Below are 16,167 nucleotides of genomic sequence, written 5' to 3' on the forward strand. Positions count from 1 at the left end.
AGGGGTACCCCACAGGATCCTGCTTGATTTCAAGTCTCGAAGGAAAATTCAGCTCCCCGTTTGCTACTTGATTTGCGCTTTGTGTTGGTTTGAAAAGCATTGCAAATGCTTTTGTTCAAGTTTAGCACAAATATATTTAGTTCCCTGAGCTCTTTTAAGACATGTATCTCTCCTTAGTAAGCCACCATTAGAAACAAGCGTAGTTAGTTGGATAATGTGGTGATAGAAGCACAGACTCCACAGCCTTGCTCACTGAATACGTCCAGGGCTCTGCTGCCTTTCTGCACAGGGCCAGAGCTCTCCAGAGAACAGTGAAATCATAAGGAGGAGCAGATCACTTGACAGTCAAGTGCCTCCTACCATGTCACTAGTTAGGCTCCATTCCAGGATCCTGTCTCAGCCACTAGTCATGACATGTGTACTCCATCTGTGGAGGAAAATCAGTGTTTTACAACGAAGCACCTGCATTCACTCTCATAGGAACCTCTGCTCCATATAGAATATTCATGGAGCCTTTCTCTGTGATCTCGTTCTGAGTTTCAAAAGATTCCCTCGCGGAAAAGACCATTTAACAGACAGAACAATTTCACAATGCAAACACGGGAAATTCAGCAGGAGAAAAGAGGCACTGATACTGAAAACTGCTCTTTCCACAATCAGACACCACCTCATATTTCCCAGGTCACCACAATGGCAAACATGCCTGAGCATATAAAGGGAATATAAAGGGAGCATATAAAGGGAGCTAAAGGGAATGGCAGAGCAAAGAGAGAGCAGAAGGAAAGTCAATGAGCCTAAGTAGAATTCTACTGTTTTTAATTTCTCTATTGTGTTTAGTGATGGGACAGACCATCACCATAAAATAATTTTTACTTGTGGCTTGGGAACATGGTAAACTAGAGCAGAAAGAAGGTTTAGTAAAGGAAGACAATAGAAACACAATAGGTGATGGAGTTATTTCAATATTTTTATTCTGTCTTTATGAGATTTGGAGGAATGTAATTAATTCACACTTACAAAAGTGTGAGCAGTTACAAAGACATAAAGAAGATCATATAGTGATGACAGTTGAAGCATATCCTTGTCAACAACGTCAATCTATTTCATGTCTCTTGGCATTCATAATTTAGTATAGTAAGTTATATATGTGTATACATACTTATTTTTTTAATTAATTAATTAATTTTTGGCTGCATTGGGTCTTCATTTCTGTGCGTGGGCTTTCTCTAGCTGTGTCCAGCGAGGGCTACTCTTCATTGCAGTGCGCGGGCTTCTCATTGCAGTGGCTTTTCTTGTTGCAGAGCACGGGCTCTAGAGTGCGGGCTCAGTAGTTGTGGCGCACAGGCTTAGTTGCTCCGCGGCATGTGGGATCTTCCCGGGCCAGGACTTGAACCCGTGTCCCCTGCACTGGCAGGCGGATTCTTAATCACTGTGCCACCAGGGAAGTCCCTGTATATATATACATATATACACACTTACAAAATTCTACTTTTGTAAAACCGATGCAGGGGACGCGGGTTCGTGCCCCGGTCCGGGAAGATCCCACATGCCGCGGAGCAGCTGGGCCCATGAGCCATGGCCGCTGAGCCTGCACGTCCAGAGCCTGTGCTCTGCAACGGGAGAGGCCACAACAGTGAGAGGCCCGCGTACCACAAACAAACAAAAAAAACCTAGGGTGACTGTATGAAAAATGAAGTCCCTAAGTTAAACATTAAAAAATATTAGTCATTGGAAAGAAACTCTGTCATATTTTACTAATAACTATACTGAGAATTCTGTTTTGACTCTGTTGCTTCCTGGAGCATTAGGGATGTACTTTCTACGTTGGATGTAAAACAAGCTATTTCAAGAATTTCCCACAGTGGGACTTCCCTGGTGGTCCAGTGGTTAAGACTCAGAGCTCCCAATGCAGGAGGCCCGGGTTCGATCCCTGGTCAGGGAACTAGATCCCACATGCCGCAACTAAAGATCCCATACGCAGCAACAAAGATCCTGTGTGCTGTTACTAAGACCCCACGCAGCCAAATAAATAAATAATAAAAGAATTTCCCACAGTATTAAATGTATCAAGATCTCCTGCATCCTTGAGTCCAATTTCCAGTATGTTTAATCCTTTTCATTTTGTGTGTTGGTCCTCAAAAGATTCTGTTCCATTTTTCCTCCCTAACCTTAACATTTCCCAATATTCAGAAATCAGAGCAAAGAATTATCTCGCTTTTCTGCATAACAAACTATTTTGTATACCATCATGCTTTTGATCTAACACAGAAACGAAGGATTATGTTTATTTTAGAAATACATCACTTTTATGTACTGTATAATGCACGTCTTGCTTATGTTTTATACAGATTTCAGCGCTTTCCCCTCTCATCACATTTACAGTCTGGGCCCCAAAAGAGGCGCAGGCAATAATGCTTCCACAGTAACTGGGCTCCATCCTTATTTGTAAAATAAGAAGCACTTCATTTCTCAAATTTTAATGGAGCGTTCCTTCCCGGATCTGTAGTGATGGATTCATTTTATAGATATGGAAATTAACCCCGCCCACTCTTGAACGCGCTCCTTCACCTTCTTCCACCAAATTCTTTGAAAGAGACCCCGGTATCCCGGTCCAGAGCATCCCTGCCTCCATAGCAACCAGACTCGTCTCGGGCTTCCCGTGCACCATGGCGACGGCGCGCCGCCGTGGTCGCTATGGTGACCGGGGCGGGCGCAGGGCCGCGGGCAGGGCGCCTGCGCCGGGAGCGGGCCCTCGGCCCCTCAGCTGCTCTCGACATGGCGCTGAGGCGGCGGCCCGCGCTCGCCCTGCTGCTGCTCCTGCGGGGTGAGTATGCGGGCCTCCGCCGGGCGCGGCCGGAGGGGTCCGGGCGGAGTGGGGGGCGGGCGCGGGGGCCCGGGGGTGGGCGGTGCGGGGGGTCCTGGGTTCAGGGAGGGGAATCCCGGGGATGCGGGGGTCCGGTCCATGTACGGGGTCAGGGATGTGGGGGTCCCGGGGTCCGGGAGGGGCGGGGAGCGGCCCCGAAGGTGCGGGGGCCCCAGAGGTGCGGGCCCCGGGTCGGGGTAGGAGGTGCGGGCCGGGGAAGAGGTGCGGGCGTCGGGGGTCCCAGAGGTAGGGAATCCTGGCGGTCTGGGGATCTGGGTGCAGGGCGTCCCGGGGTGCGGGGTCCGGCCCGGGGCCCGTGGCCCTGCGCTCCATCACTCCTCGAACAAAGCCGACCCGTTCCCGGTCCCCTTTGTCCCGCCGGCGCCCAGCCCTGCAGCCCGCCCTGGAGTGGCCCGGGGGCGGCGCGGACGGGGCGTTGGTCTGTCCTTCCTCCCCCCAGCCCACCCCCAACCCCCCCAACCCCCGGCTGGAGGCCCCGGGCAGCCGGACGGCGACACCACACGCTGGGGGCCGTGGGCGCGCGCTAGGCGCTCGAGACCGCGGTCCCACGTAGTCCTCAGAGCGGAGTCCAGAGAGAGCACTGAGCCCGAAGTCTGCCCCCGGGAGCAAGGGACACTCAGACCCGGGGTCCCGAGCGCCGCGCCAGCCTCGCCTGGGGCATCAGCAGTTTCCCCCCGTTCTCGGGTCGGTCTGTGATCTGCTTAGTTGCCATCGTCATCCCGTGATGTTTGCCAGAGTGTACACAGCGAAGCCCCAAGTGACTGTTTGGGGGTGGGGTGGGCGGCGTACTAGGAAAACAAAGCCTCCTGTGTTGGAGGCTCATTGGGGGGTGGTCCTCGGGGGTGGCGTGAACAGTGAGGGTCCGGGCAGAAGCCGGGGAGCAGGGCTCTGTGATGAGGGCGAAGTTCAGGGAGTAGATGTTGTCCCTATGCTGTGCTTGAAAGTGGTTTCCACAAACGTGTGGTTGGGAGAGATGAATGATCAAAGGCTAGCCAGGGGACAGGGGTGTCAGGAATGTCCCCTCCCGGCTTTGTTGGTCACACTGACAGTGTCCTATTCACAGACTGGAACAACTCCCTATTGAGAAGATCTGTTCACATGAGAGTTTGCAGTTTTTATCGCAGAAACATTTGGCAGTTTAGTTCAGGAATGAGTTTCAAGTTGGTGGTTTGTTAGTAAAACTAGTGGATGCTAAAGGCCTTCACATCCCCTTAACTTATTTTAAAAAAAATTCTTTTTAATTTAATTTTTTTTTAACCACTGGACCGCCAGGAAAGTCCCCATTAACTTCTTATTTTGGTATCCCGGAGGGGCTACTTGTGTGCCTTTCTTAACGCTAAGGACTGGTATTCACCTGTAGAACACAGGAGGGATAATCACAGTTTTGCAAAATAGCACTAATGACAAAGAATAGAGGTGGTAGGATGTATTAATACACTTTGAAGGGATGTAGCTATCATTTTTAGTAGGGAGCTCTTTTCTGTTATTTGCTTATGCTCTAAATATACAGTAATATCTTGAAAACTGTATTCGGTCACAGGGCATCACAGCTGTGTCTCTTTTATTTTCATGATTACACTTTTCAATTGCTATTATTTATGCGTGTTCGCATTTTAAAAAAAATCTGGTTCCTGATATAATACAAACATTCTTTATTAGCTACCCTTTGCCAGGCTCTGTTATAAAAATTTAATATGTATTAATTTAATATTGATAACTCTAAAAGGTTGTTAGTATCATTTTGCCCATTTTGTGGACTAAGAAACAAGTACGGAGAGATTCAGTAACTTGCTCAGGGTGACATCCCATGTGTTTCAGATGTGGAAATCAACCATTTGTGTTAATCCATTTTTTTGGTTACTTGTACTATTCTGTTTGACATGGAGTTCTTGTTATGGATCATTTTAACCAGATTTTTAAATGTTCAACGCTGCGTGGTTTGTAGATAAAGTATTCTTTTGTTGAATTGGTGACAGGTGCAATTCATCTTTGCAAATGTTATATACCACATGTCTTTTTTGAATGATTATGTGGTAATTATTGTCGGGTTTCCAAATCTTGATGTCCTAGAGAAGTGCTTCATTTAGAGTTAAAACAGTTACAGTTTGTGTATTCTTGGGGTAAGACAATTTGTGAAAGTTTAGCAAAATCTGAAAATCATAATTTCCAGGAAATTTTTGAAAAAAATTGTAAATTTTCCATTTGCATATGTTTGGACCTCTGAAACATTTTTAAATGACCTATTTTGTGTTGTTTTCAGTCTTTTGAATTAATTATATCTGACTGATATAAGCGTTATCAGACATGCATGTGCATGTGTGTGTTCAGAAAAACAAGGACCACCTGCCCTGAAGCATGCACTGCTACAGATCAGCTGTTCATTCCTGAAGGGCCTGTTGAAGGCATTTGTTCTGAGTGCTTCAGGCTGAGGAGACTGAATGGGCAGCTATTAGAGATTCTTAATCACAAGTAATTGCAGCGGTACATACAGACAGAATGTTCACACACCCAACCCCAAGCTCTGGGAAACTTGCTCTTAAGGCAGCCTGGCGGGGTAGGCTTCAATCAATTCTTTTGAAAGAAACCAGGTTTGTATTAATAGCCCACTTTCTGAGATGGCCATATAATGTGACCGGAGAGGCTGTCGATTTAGTACAATCCAGCCAGCAGCTGTTAGCGATGTAATCTTAGCAAATTCCTTCTCCATAAATTCTTTGCATTTTTTCACAAGCACAAGTGGAGTAAAACAAAGGAAAATTTGTGTCTGGATGAAGTCAGGATGTATGGAGTCTGCTAAGTGATACCCTAGTCATGACACTGGATTCTCTTTAAGACAAGTGTATAATCAGGTGGTGAATGTGATGCTGTTAGGGCTGAAGCCGATTTCACATCTCCTGTGTTTACCCCCGGATGCTCACAGTACATGCAGATAGCTTCAGTGGAGTCAAAAGGGTTCCTGAAAGAAAGTTTTGGTAAGCACATTCTTTTACACCTAGTTTAGTAAGGACAGTATCCACTGTGGTTCTATATGTGGAGATCTAAGGCCTTAATCTTCTGCCTTTTCCCACGTCATGACACACACAAAGCTTCCTGAGAATTAGCCCTTGTTTCTGATGTCTAGGAATGCTGTAGTACTTTGTGTTGGTGTGTTTTCTTTGTTTTTAAGTAATATCTACTATGTATTATATATATATTATTTTTCCCATGAGTAGTTAGTATGTACAGCTGAGGTTTCAAAGCTGTTTGTGTAGAAACATCTAACTCGTTAATAGATTAGGACTATACAAACATTTTTTTCTTATGCCGTCTTTCATTTTCACAGCATCCCAAGGCTTCTATGGTTCAGCTTTCTTTCTGCAAAATATTGCTCAAATCAAGTTCTGCCATGTTCACGTTGTCTGCTTTGCCCAGCTTAACCTCAGCTCACAGTGATCTTTACTGTCTCTGAAGCGTAGCTTGTAGTTTGTAGTTCTGTTCAGTACAACAGACATTTACTGAGTATCTGTAATATGTCCTTCATGCTAGGGGTGCAGAAAGGGATAAGGCATCCCAAGCCCTTGAAGAGCCAGGATTATTGCATGCCGAGTTATGTTGCACTTTAGTTGTTGGGTGTAAATGCATTTTATCTTCTCAGTGTTATTAAAAATCCATTGGGAACAGAGGCTGAATTTAATTTCTTTTGTATCTTTCCAGGGACTATAGTAAATATTGCCTTTGTCACTTGAAAGTCAGTTGACATTTCTTAAACACTTCCTATGCGTCCAAGCATTTTTTTATGTATCTTATCTCCAGTGACCCCAGAAACTTTTGGAAATGCTTGGTTTTTACTACAGTAAAAACAGGAATTTTTGTGGAAGAACGAGAATGGCATTTCTTCACTTGGTTTACTTTAAACATCTTCTTTCTCTCATCTACTCTATGTAGTTACATGAGGTTATAAAGAAGAAAAACATGGGGAAATGCTTGTGGAGTCATTTAAGTAACACAGTCATACACCATAGGATTCCAATTACACAAAACATCTTTTCCTTAGAGGAAAAACATCTGGAAGATAGTGAACCAAAATGTTGATAGGTGCTGTCTTTGAGTAGCAGGTCTTATGGCTGATTTAAAATATATATATATTATTTATTTACTTTGGCTGTGCTGTGCAGCACGTGGGATCTTAGTTCCCCGAACAGGGATCGAACCTGTGCCCCCTGCAGTGGAAGCGCAGAGTCCTAACCACTGGACCATCAGGTCTTATGGCTGATTGTTTTCTACTCTTCTCCTGTTTTTCTGACTGATTCTTTTGGGTTTTTTTCCCCCAAGTTTTCTTTGATAAGGATTTTTTTAATATAATGAAAACAATTGCATTTTGGGGGCCTCCTAGACAAAATAGTGGAATTTTAAATTTGACACTTAGTAAAGATTTTCTTTTAAAGTGGGAAAACTTAGTTAAAAGTGATAGCATGTGATTGTGGCTTTTTCTAGCTCCTGAATTAATGTCAGCTGCAGTGCAAGAAGGACGGGCAGCCTTGAAGTTGGGTTTGATCACGCATTCTTTGTGACCCATTTGAGAGATTTGCTGTTCCTGGCTCCTGGGTTGGGCAGCCAGCTGTGGCATCCTCAGCAAGTGCTTAGCTGGAAAACTGAAAGAGGGTTGATGAGAATACCTGCCTCTTCCTTTTTTTGAACAAACAAACGGAATCATCTGAGTAGCTGCTTTGCTCTGCCTTTTCGGCATCAGCCCGTGTTTACTGGACCCCTCGTTCGTGCCAGCCGGGCAGCTCCTGGGGGACTGTTTTCTTTGTCTTGGGTGATACAAATACCAGGCCAAATTGACTTCCTTGGGAAACAGACTCTGAAAGATGTTTCCTGAAGTAAGCTGACAGCTGAAGTTCCCTTATCACTTCTTCCTGCCCACCAGGACTTCCTCGTGGGATGTCTTTCTCTAAGGAAAATATTTGACGTCTTTAGAATGAAGTGCAGCTGTCTGGAGGATTACAAGGAATGCAGCACATCCTAAGACAACTGCCTTTTCTTTCCTTTTTTCTTTTTTTTTTTAAATTTGGTGCCATGTTTTTCCTCTAAAGTGTCTCTACCAGGGCCCTGGAGCTCAATCAGCCAATCCACCGTTATTAGGCAAAAATCTCCGTTTTCATGGCAGTAGAGCTTTCCACAGGCAGAACAGGGACAGCTGAGATAAGCGCTTCCCCAGACCAGAAACATCACACAGTTTAGGTAGTTAATGAACAGAGTAGCGCTTTGGGTAAATGTTTTACGTGTTTAGAAGTGAGAGCACTTACTTTGGGCTGGCCTGGTAGAGGAAAATTTCAAGAAGCAGCTGGACTTTTGGCAGTAATTTGGTTGACTTAGTGCAGATTTTTGGGGAATGGACGTGTTAGGGGCCAGTGAAGTGGAGGAAATACCGTGAGCAAAGGCGTGGCGTTGGGAATGCATATGTTGTATTTTGGGACCAATGAGTTATCATAATGATAACTAGTAACAGCTGCCAGGCACTGCGGAGAGCGCTACGTTACGGGGGTCTTAGCCCATGTCAGCGGTCAGTCCCTATAGGGCTCACGTTGCAGGTGCTGAACCTGAGGCTCAGGCAGGTTAGTTACCTGGCCCAGGTCACAGCTGGTAAGTTGAGGAGCCAGATAGATGGTCATGGACCTAATTATGTAGGTTCTAGAAATTCATGTGGCAGTTTGAAGCAGGAAGTGATCTGATCAAATGATTTTACATGTGTTGGACTGATACTATATTCAAGATGGCGGGAGAGGGTAGGTCAGTTAGGAAGCTTCTAGAATAGTTCACAGTCACTCCCTTTAGGGTAGGTCTATTGATGTTGAATTCATTTTTGTTTATATCCGAAAATATCTTTATTTTCATCTTGTTCTTGAAGTATAGATTTACTGGGTATGTAATTTTAGGTTGACAGTTATTTTGACTTGGAGCCTGGGCCCCATTACACGGATGCTTTCTGGTTTCCATCGTTCCTGTTGTGAAACCTGCCGTCACGTCATCAGCCTGTCTTTCTCCAGCCACTTTAAAGATCTTGTCTTCTCTTTGGCGTTCTGAAATGTTACTATGTGTGTCTAGGGTGCATTTCTTTTTATTATTCTACTTGTTAATTTGTTATACTTTGTGTATCTGTGACATTATATCTTTCTGGAGAATTCTCAGGTAGTGTGAGTTCAAATACTGCCCAGCTTCTATTTTCGTAACTCTTTCCTTTTGGAACTCTGATTAGATATATTCAGTCTTCCATCTTCCAAGACTGTTAACCTTTCTGTTGTAATTTCATGTTCTTCTTTCTTTGTGCTGTTCTGGGTTATTTATTTAGTTTTGTTTTACAATTGTTTCTTTTGCCAGCCATGTCTAATCTGTTATTTAACCAATGTATGAAGTTTTTTTTTTTAACCCATTATATTCATTTCTAAAAGTTTACTTGATTCTTTTTATAATCTGGGTTTCTTTTGCCTGCTCATTTTCACTCCTTTTTAATTTTATTTATTTTTTAAAAAATAAATTTTATTATTTTATTTATTAATTTTTGGCTGCGTTGGGTCTTCTTTGCTTCGCACAGGCTTTCTCTGGTTGTGGCGAGCGGGGGCTACTCTTCGTTGTGGTGCACAGGCTTCTCATTGTGGTGCTTCTCTTGTGGAGCATGGGCTCTAGGCGTGCAGGCTTCAGTAGTTGTGGCTTGCGGGCTTCAGTAGTTGAGGCTCACAGGCTCTAGAGCACAGGCTCAGTAGTTGCGGTGCACGGGCTTAGTTGTTCACGGCATGAGGGATCTTCCTGGACCAGGGCTCGAACCCGTGTCCCCTGCATTGGCAGGTGGGTTCTCCACTGCGCCACCAGGGAAGCCCTTACTTTTTTATTTTTAAACATTTCACGTACAGCTGTTTTATATTCTGCATGTGAGACTTCAAATATCTGACGTTCTTGGGGGTCTAAATCTAATGTTTATTGTTTCTTATGACTCTTGCTTGCAGTGACTTGTTTTTCTTTACTCGTAAATGACGTTTGGTTGATCGCAATCTGTGCAGATCTGGGGACGCTTTGTGTGAGAGACATGGTCATCTGGGATGGCTTTCAGGGCCTGGCAGGGTTGGGAAGTCTCAGGCTCAGCTCTGCCTTCCTGCTGGCCCATTGGCGCAGTCTCCCTAATGACCCTCAGGGTCATGCCCCACCCATCCTATTATTTTCTGGGTTCAGCCTACAGCTATTTTACTTGCTGCGTTAAAGATCGCCCCCTTCTCGAGAGCCCAGAGGTGCAGTAAAAACTGCAGTTTGCTTGCGTGGGCTCTCCGGAGTTGGAGTGCCGAGGCCTTTTGGAGAAGCTAACCCACAGCTGGAGCTGGAAACAAGAACCTCGGCTTTACCTAACGTAGGCCCCCTTCTATATAACTTAAGGGTCACACACCTTCCTTTAAAAGTTTATATTCTGAAGGTAATGCTTTTGTTTTCATTTTTCAAGTATAAAATGAAGTTAAAATATTGGCTCTGCTTTTTCAGAGCACATATACGCCCACGAAGGTCTGATAGGGTTGGGGGAAGGGGTTGAATGAGTCTTGCTAAGTAAGCATCACTGCTGTCAGGATGGGGCTGTCCTGTTATAAAGACATATATATACCCAACTGCACAGCCGTTATCCCCATCCTTGGGTGGGTTTATCTGAAGAGTAATGAGCATTGATCATTTGAGACGCAGCAACTTAAAATTTGGAGAATTACTGCTGTCCCACACTATACAGGTGTCTGGGACAGCAGCTCCCCACTCTGCTGGTAACAGGACAGGTGAAGAGCTCTCCAGGTTTTCAGATTCAGATGCCTACAGGGTGAGGTGAGAGGGACCACCCATCCCAGGCTCCGCTGTCTGCTGCCTCTCAGATCCTTTTCTGGGTGGAGGAGGGAGCACACGTGGGTGTCAGGAACTCTGGACCCACTTCCCAGCTTTGCACGTGATTCATTTGGGGACCTTGGGGAAATAATATTGGTTTTAATCCAAGTCGCTTGAAAGTAATTTAAGCAGCATTTCTCTTCCCCTACCACCAACACATTCACATTTCTTTCCCCTGTTAGATAACTCACAGTGTGAATTTCAGATCCAAAGAAGTGGTTTTATGGGAATACCAGAGAATTTTTAACTGATTCATTGAATTACTTTATTTGTTAATTAAAAATTCATTTGAAGGTTTTGAAAGCCCAGTGCATAGAAATGTCTTCCTCTTCTGAAAGTTTGGAAGTTTTTAGAGCCGGGTAACCTTGGTTTGAAGCCCTCTTCTACTCCAAGAGGTTAGGAAATTACATCTTTCAGAAGCTCAGGTTTTGTGTTTGTTTGTTTTTTTAATCTGCTACAACCTTACTTGCTGGATCTAGTGTTTTAAGAGTTCCTGTGTTTGTTTACCAGGAAGAAAAAAATAGACCACTATTTGGTTGGGTTGGTAATCTGTTTGATATCTAGTGTCAGATATGGAGTTTTCACTCTGACCGTATTTGGTCTCACTTTTAAGTCCACTGCCGGTAGAGAACGTTAGCCGTGAACCTCTAGAGCAGTGGTTCAGTAAGAACAAATGTTTGTGTCTTTAATTCACCAGGTCCTGTTTCAGACCTTCATCTGTGGAGTAGTTTATGTCAGGAACACCGTGTAGATGATGGAAGTTATGGCCCTTTTTCCAAATAGTACTTTCATGTACATATGTGGAAATTTTATATACTATTTTGGGGGTTACAACCCCCAGAAGATCATTTGTGACCTCAGGTTGAGAGGCCTCCTCGAGGGCCCAGGGTCCCTGGACTGTGTGTCTTCTGAAGTAGATGCTGACTGCATGCAGAGCTCAGGACTGGTATACAAGTGTGTTCTTTTATTATTCTGTTATTTCTTCTTTCCCTTAACTCCGTCCCAGCCTGACTTCTGTGAGGCTGTGTTATGGATGGTGACTGTCCGTGTGAAGCATCTGGTCGTAATTTCCGTACATTTCCAGTTTAGCTCACTCTGTGGGTAGGTCAGAGGGAAGACTTTGATTTAAATGGAAAACAAAGTATGCACATGGCTTCAGAGATGCTTAATTCTGCGATTCTGCAGTGCTCTGTCGTGTTAGCACAGGTCCAGGAGGTGTGCAGGGTGAAGCCCCAGGAAAAACAGAGAAACCCCTGCTGGAGCTGCCTTTCCATCTCCCTCGGTGTCCGTGTCTGTGTCTGTCTGTCTCTACCCAGGCCTAAAGGACGTCTCGTGATGTTGGATGAGGGATCTGGCCCTTGCTGAAGCCAGAACAAATACCCTCCTGGTGGCCCCGTGGCTGACCCCCCTCCCCTGCCCCCTACATGTGGTTTGCAGCACAGAGGGCTGCTCCCCCTGGGCATCCTCAGGCTGGTGACTTTCTCTGGGACGAGTGCGTTTTCGTGTTTTGTTCCCTCTTCCACTAACACATTTGCTTTCTGTGCTGTTCTCGGCAGGTACGTTTTCTATGTGCAGAGTAAATAAAACGTGTTAGGACTTTGGTGTTTCTGTCCTTGTGCGAGCAGCGCCTTTCAGCTCCCAGTTTTTTCTTTTCTTTTTTTTTTTTTTTGCGGTACGCGGGCCTCTCACTGTTGTGGCCTCTCCCGTTGCGGAGCACAGGCTCCGGATGCGCAGGCTCAGCGGCCATGGCTCACGGGCCCAGCCGCTCCATGGCATGTGGGATCTTCCCGGACCAGGGCACGAACCCGCGTCCCCTGCATCGGCAGGCGGACTCTCAACCACTACACCACCAGGGAAGCCCTCAGCTCCCAGTTTTGAAGCTACTCCTCACAAAACTTGGAGGAAGACTCTTTAACTGGTGCTCAGAGACTCCAGTCTGGGGGTCCTGTCTTGGCTCTCCTGCCCTGCCCCGCAGGACTGGGCTGTACAAGTCCTGGGCTCCAGCAGGGGCGCTGCCTTCACGGGAGAATCGCCGGGTTTGGGCTTCGGGTGGCGGAGACGAGGCACTTTGGCATCCACACCAGCCCTCTCTGTAGAGGAGTTGGGTTCTAGAGAAGCGTAGCCTTTTCCTTTTCTTTTACAAGATAATGGCTGTGTCATAAAGAGAAAATTGACCCTAAGAGTGTATTCACTCAACTCAGTTTTGTCGGGGAAATCACGCGATTTGGAGCATGGTCTTGGGCTCTGTAGAAGTGTTCCATCACTGTCTCCTGAATCACCCTCGTGTGTCGCCATTTGTTTTATTGTCATGGCCCATCTACCCCAGTGCAGATCACCCTCTTTCTGTTCAGTTCCACTCATTCCCTGGTATCCAGCTCAACACACTTCGCTGTAAAGGCTTTTTTAGGTCTCTAGCCTGTAGCGATCTCTTCCTTTCTGAATTCCTGTTCATCAGGAAGAACGTAAGCTACACCAAGGTTTGAATCTCAGTTCCACTGTAGGACTTGTCCAGGTCAATCTCCTTACCTATAAAAAAGCAGAAAAACATATAACTTTGTAGGATTGTTTTGCAAACCAGTGACTGTATATAGTGTTCCTATCAAAGTTATCTATATGAGTGCTAACAAAAATTACACTAATCGATATAGTAAAATTAAAATTAATTACATAATTAAGTGCTTAGCAGAGGGCCTGGTATAATAAGCTCTCAGTGCTGGGTTTTAGAGATTTACTGTCACTACTAACTGTTGATGCTGCTGCTAATACTCCTATTACTACTTTACTACAATTCATTTAATCCTCAATTCATCAGAGGCAAATGGAAAATGAACCTTATCAAGTGTAGGCTTTTGGACTCCTCCATTACAAGGAGGCCCCTTCCCAGGCCCCAGGTTTCGTCTTAGCAGTGTCCTCAGATTTGCAGAACTTAGACGCCTTAGCTATAATCAGGTAAGACTGAGAAGTTCTCTTCTTCCCCTCTGCTGCCTTCGTGGCCTTGCACTGGCCCAGCACAGGGAGGTGAGTGTCTGTTCTTAGTTGTGGTTTGGGAAAGGGGCAGGGGGTTCACTAGCCATTTTAGATGGGGGCCGACGTGTATTTCTATTCAAACAAATTACAGCCTGGACAGATGAGAAACCAGGGCCTAATTTGTATGTTTCTTTTCTTTTTTTTTTTTTTTTTTTTTTTTTGCGGTACGCGGGCCTCTCACTGCCGTGGCCTCTCCCGTTGCGGAGCACAGGCTCCGGACGCGCAGGCTCAGCGGCCCTGGCTCACGGGCCCAGCCGCTCCGCGGCATGTGGGATCTCCCCAGACCGGGGCACGAACCCGTGTCCCCTGCATCGGCAGGCGGACTCTCAACCACTGCGCCACCAGGGAAGCCCTGTATGTTTCTTAATTGTTAGTTTAAATAATTTCGAGTCAGAAGACCTGGTTTCTACCTTGGCCTCTGATACTTTCAAGCTTTGAGGCTGTAATTGTCTCCTAATACATCTGAGCCCTCTTCTCTTTATCTGTCGATAAATACCCACTTTCCAGGACTCTTGGGTGCATCAAGTGGGACTGTGCGTGAAAGTGGTCCTGAGCCTTATAAAGTGCTATGCGGATGCAAACAGCGTCGCTCTTGGCTTTATTCCCCTTGGGTTCTAGGATTTTATTAGTCCTCTGGTTCTTTTTTTTTTTTAATTTTTATTGGAGTATAGTTGATTAACAATGTTGTGTAAGTTTCTGCTGTACAGCAAAGTGAATCAGTTATACGTACACATATATCCGTTCTTTTTTAGATTCTTTTCTCATATAGGCCATTGCACAGTATTGAGTAGAGCTCCCTGTGCTATACAGCAGGTCCTTATGAGTTATCTATTTTATATATAGTCCTCTGATTGTTTAGGTTACAAACCTAATTTAGAGGAACTTCCTCATATTAAAGCTTCCCTGATGCCTTATTTTGATGAGACAGCAAGTTTTTACATTTATTTTTTCTGTGTAGGAAAGACATTTCATCTAAAGTACATATTGGTGTCCTGATTTTTTCTTAGAAAAACAAAAATCCAGTTTTAAGTTTCAAGAAGAAGAAATTATCTGACATTCTTGGATTTAAAAAGTGGTTCAGTGATATTTGTAGAAAAGATTAGGCCTCTTTTGCTTGGGGACATTTTCAGGCCTGCACTAGCAAACTTTGAATAATAAAAAGTTTCAGTGGAAATTCCAGCATATCTTTAAGTAGAGGAGCTGCCAATATAAATCAGTGTGTTTACATTAAAAATAAGCATCTTTTTAGATAAATAGCTATGAAGAATGGATGAGTTCAGGACAAGAAAATGTCACGTGAGTACGTAGGCCTCAGTATCCACAGGAATCCCGTGTCCTGGGACCAGGGTGCCACGTGATGGTGGGCGCCCTCAGCTGCGGGCGTGTCCAGAGAAAGTAGGGGAGAGAATGAAAGAAAGCCCTGAGGAACTCAGCAAGTCTCTGCCTCTGTTTAGACCCAAGGGGCGTGTAGTTTCCAAAAAGTGCTAAAACAGAGCATGCATTAGGCATGGAGTCTGGCCTCCCAGCTCTCCTGGGTTACGTCCCTGCTCAGTTCAGGGCGTCAGCTGAAGAGCCGAGTCCTGCAATCCGCCTCTTTCCAGACCCGGGAGATAAGATACTTAAAGCCATTCCCTCTTCCTACGAGGGAGGTTGGTGTCGGACTTCTGTGGGGGAGGGAACCGTCTTACAGGCCTGATTTCTCACCACCTGTCTGGTTACAGGAGGCCTGAGTTCACCCTGGTTTACACTTGGTCTCAGCAAGTCCTCCAATCCCCTTTGTTAGCTTTATACCCAAAGAAGTAGTATTTACCCCTCAACTCAACAGACATGTAGGTTATAGAATTTTGGAGCCGAAAGAGACTGTGAGACAGGGTTTCTCAAGCTTGGCGCTGTTGACATTTTGGGCCGGTTGATCCTTTGTTATGGGGGCGCTGCCCTGGGTGTTGTGGATGTTTAGCAGCACCCCTGGCCTCTCCGTGCCACTACTAGCACCCCCAGCTGTGACACCCAGAGACGACTCCAGGTGATTCCGGGTGACCCGGGTGGCAGGGTCTCTGCGGTGGAAACCCTCTGCTGTGAGAGGCCCAGAGACGCGCAGTGCCCAGCTTGGGTCATGACTCCCACCTGAGTGGGAGTGTGGAGCTACCCCCACTTCCCAGTTTCCCCTACCTTAACACAGAGTGGAAACACCTCCTAAAAACTATCTGCAGTTGCTGCTCTGCGTTTCAGGGCGTTTTTGCACGTAGGATGGAGTCCTAGCTGGTCACCTGCTCCCTGCCTCATGTGTGGGAACAGGGTCCTTAGCAACACCTTCACCTTAGATTAATGACATTCTCAACTCACGCTGCTGGGGTCTCTTTCGGGCA

At 45.6% G+C, this 16,167-nt stretch overlaps 1 protein-coding gene across 2 annotated transcripts in view; it reads left to right on the plus strand.

Annotated features, from left to right (window-relative positions):
- Window positions 1–2,714: 2,714 nt before the first annotated feature.
- Window positions 2,715–16,167, plus strand: part of JAM3 (junctional adhesion molecule 3) — a 58,589-nt gene continuing 45,136 nt past the window's right edge. The window contains exon 1 of one of the 2 annotated variants that reach the window (XM_033407035.2): window positions 2,715–2,824. In XM_033407035.2, coding sequence (XP_033262926.1) covers window positions 2,776–2,824 — 49 coding nt within the window. In that variant the 5' untranslated portion in view covers window positions 2,715–2,775. The remainder of the gene's footprint in view (window positions 2,825–16,167) is intronic. The other variant, XM_049714321.1, reaches the window with a different exon arrangement.

This window comes from Orcinus orca, chromosome 8 (genome assembly GCF_937001465.1).
Source record: "Orcinus orca chromosome 8, mOrcOrc1.1, whole genome shotgun sequence".
NCBI lineage: Eukaryota > Metazoa > Chordata > Mammalia > Artiodactyla > Delphinidae > Orcinus > Orcinus orca.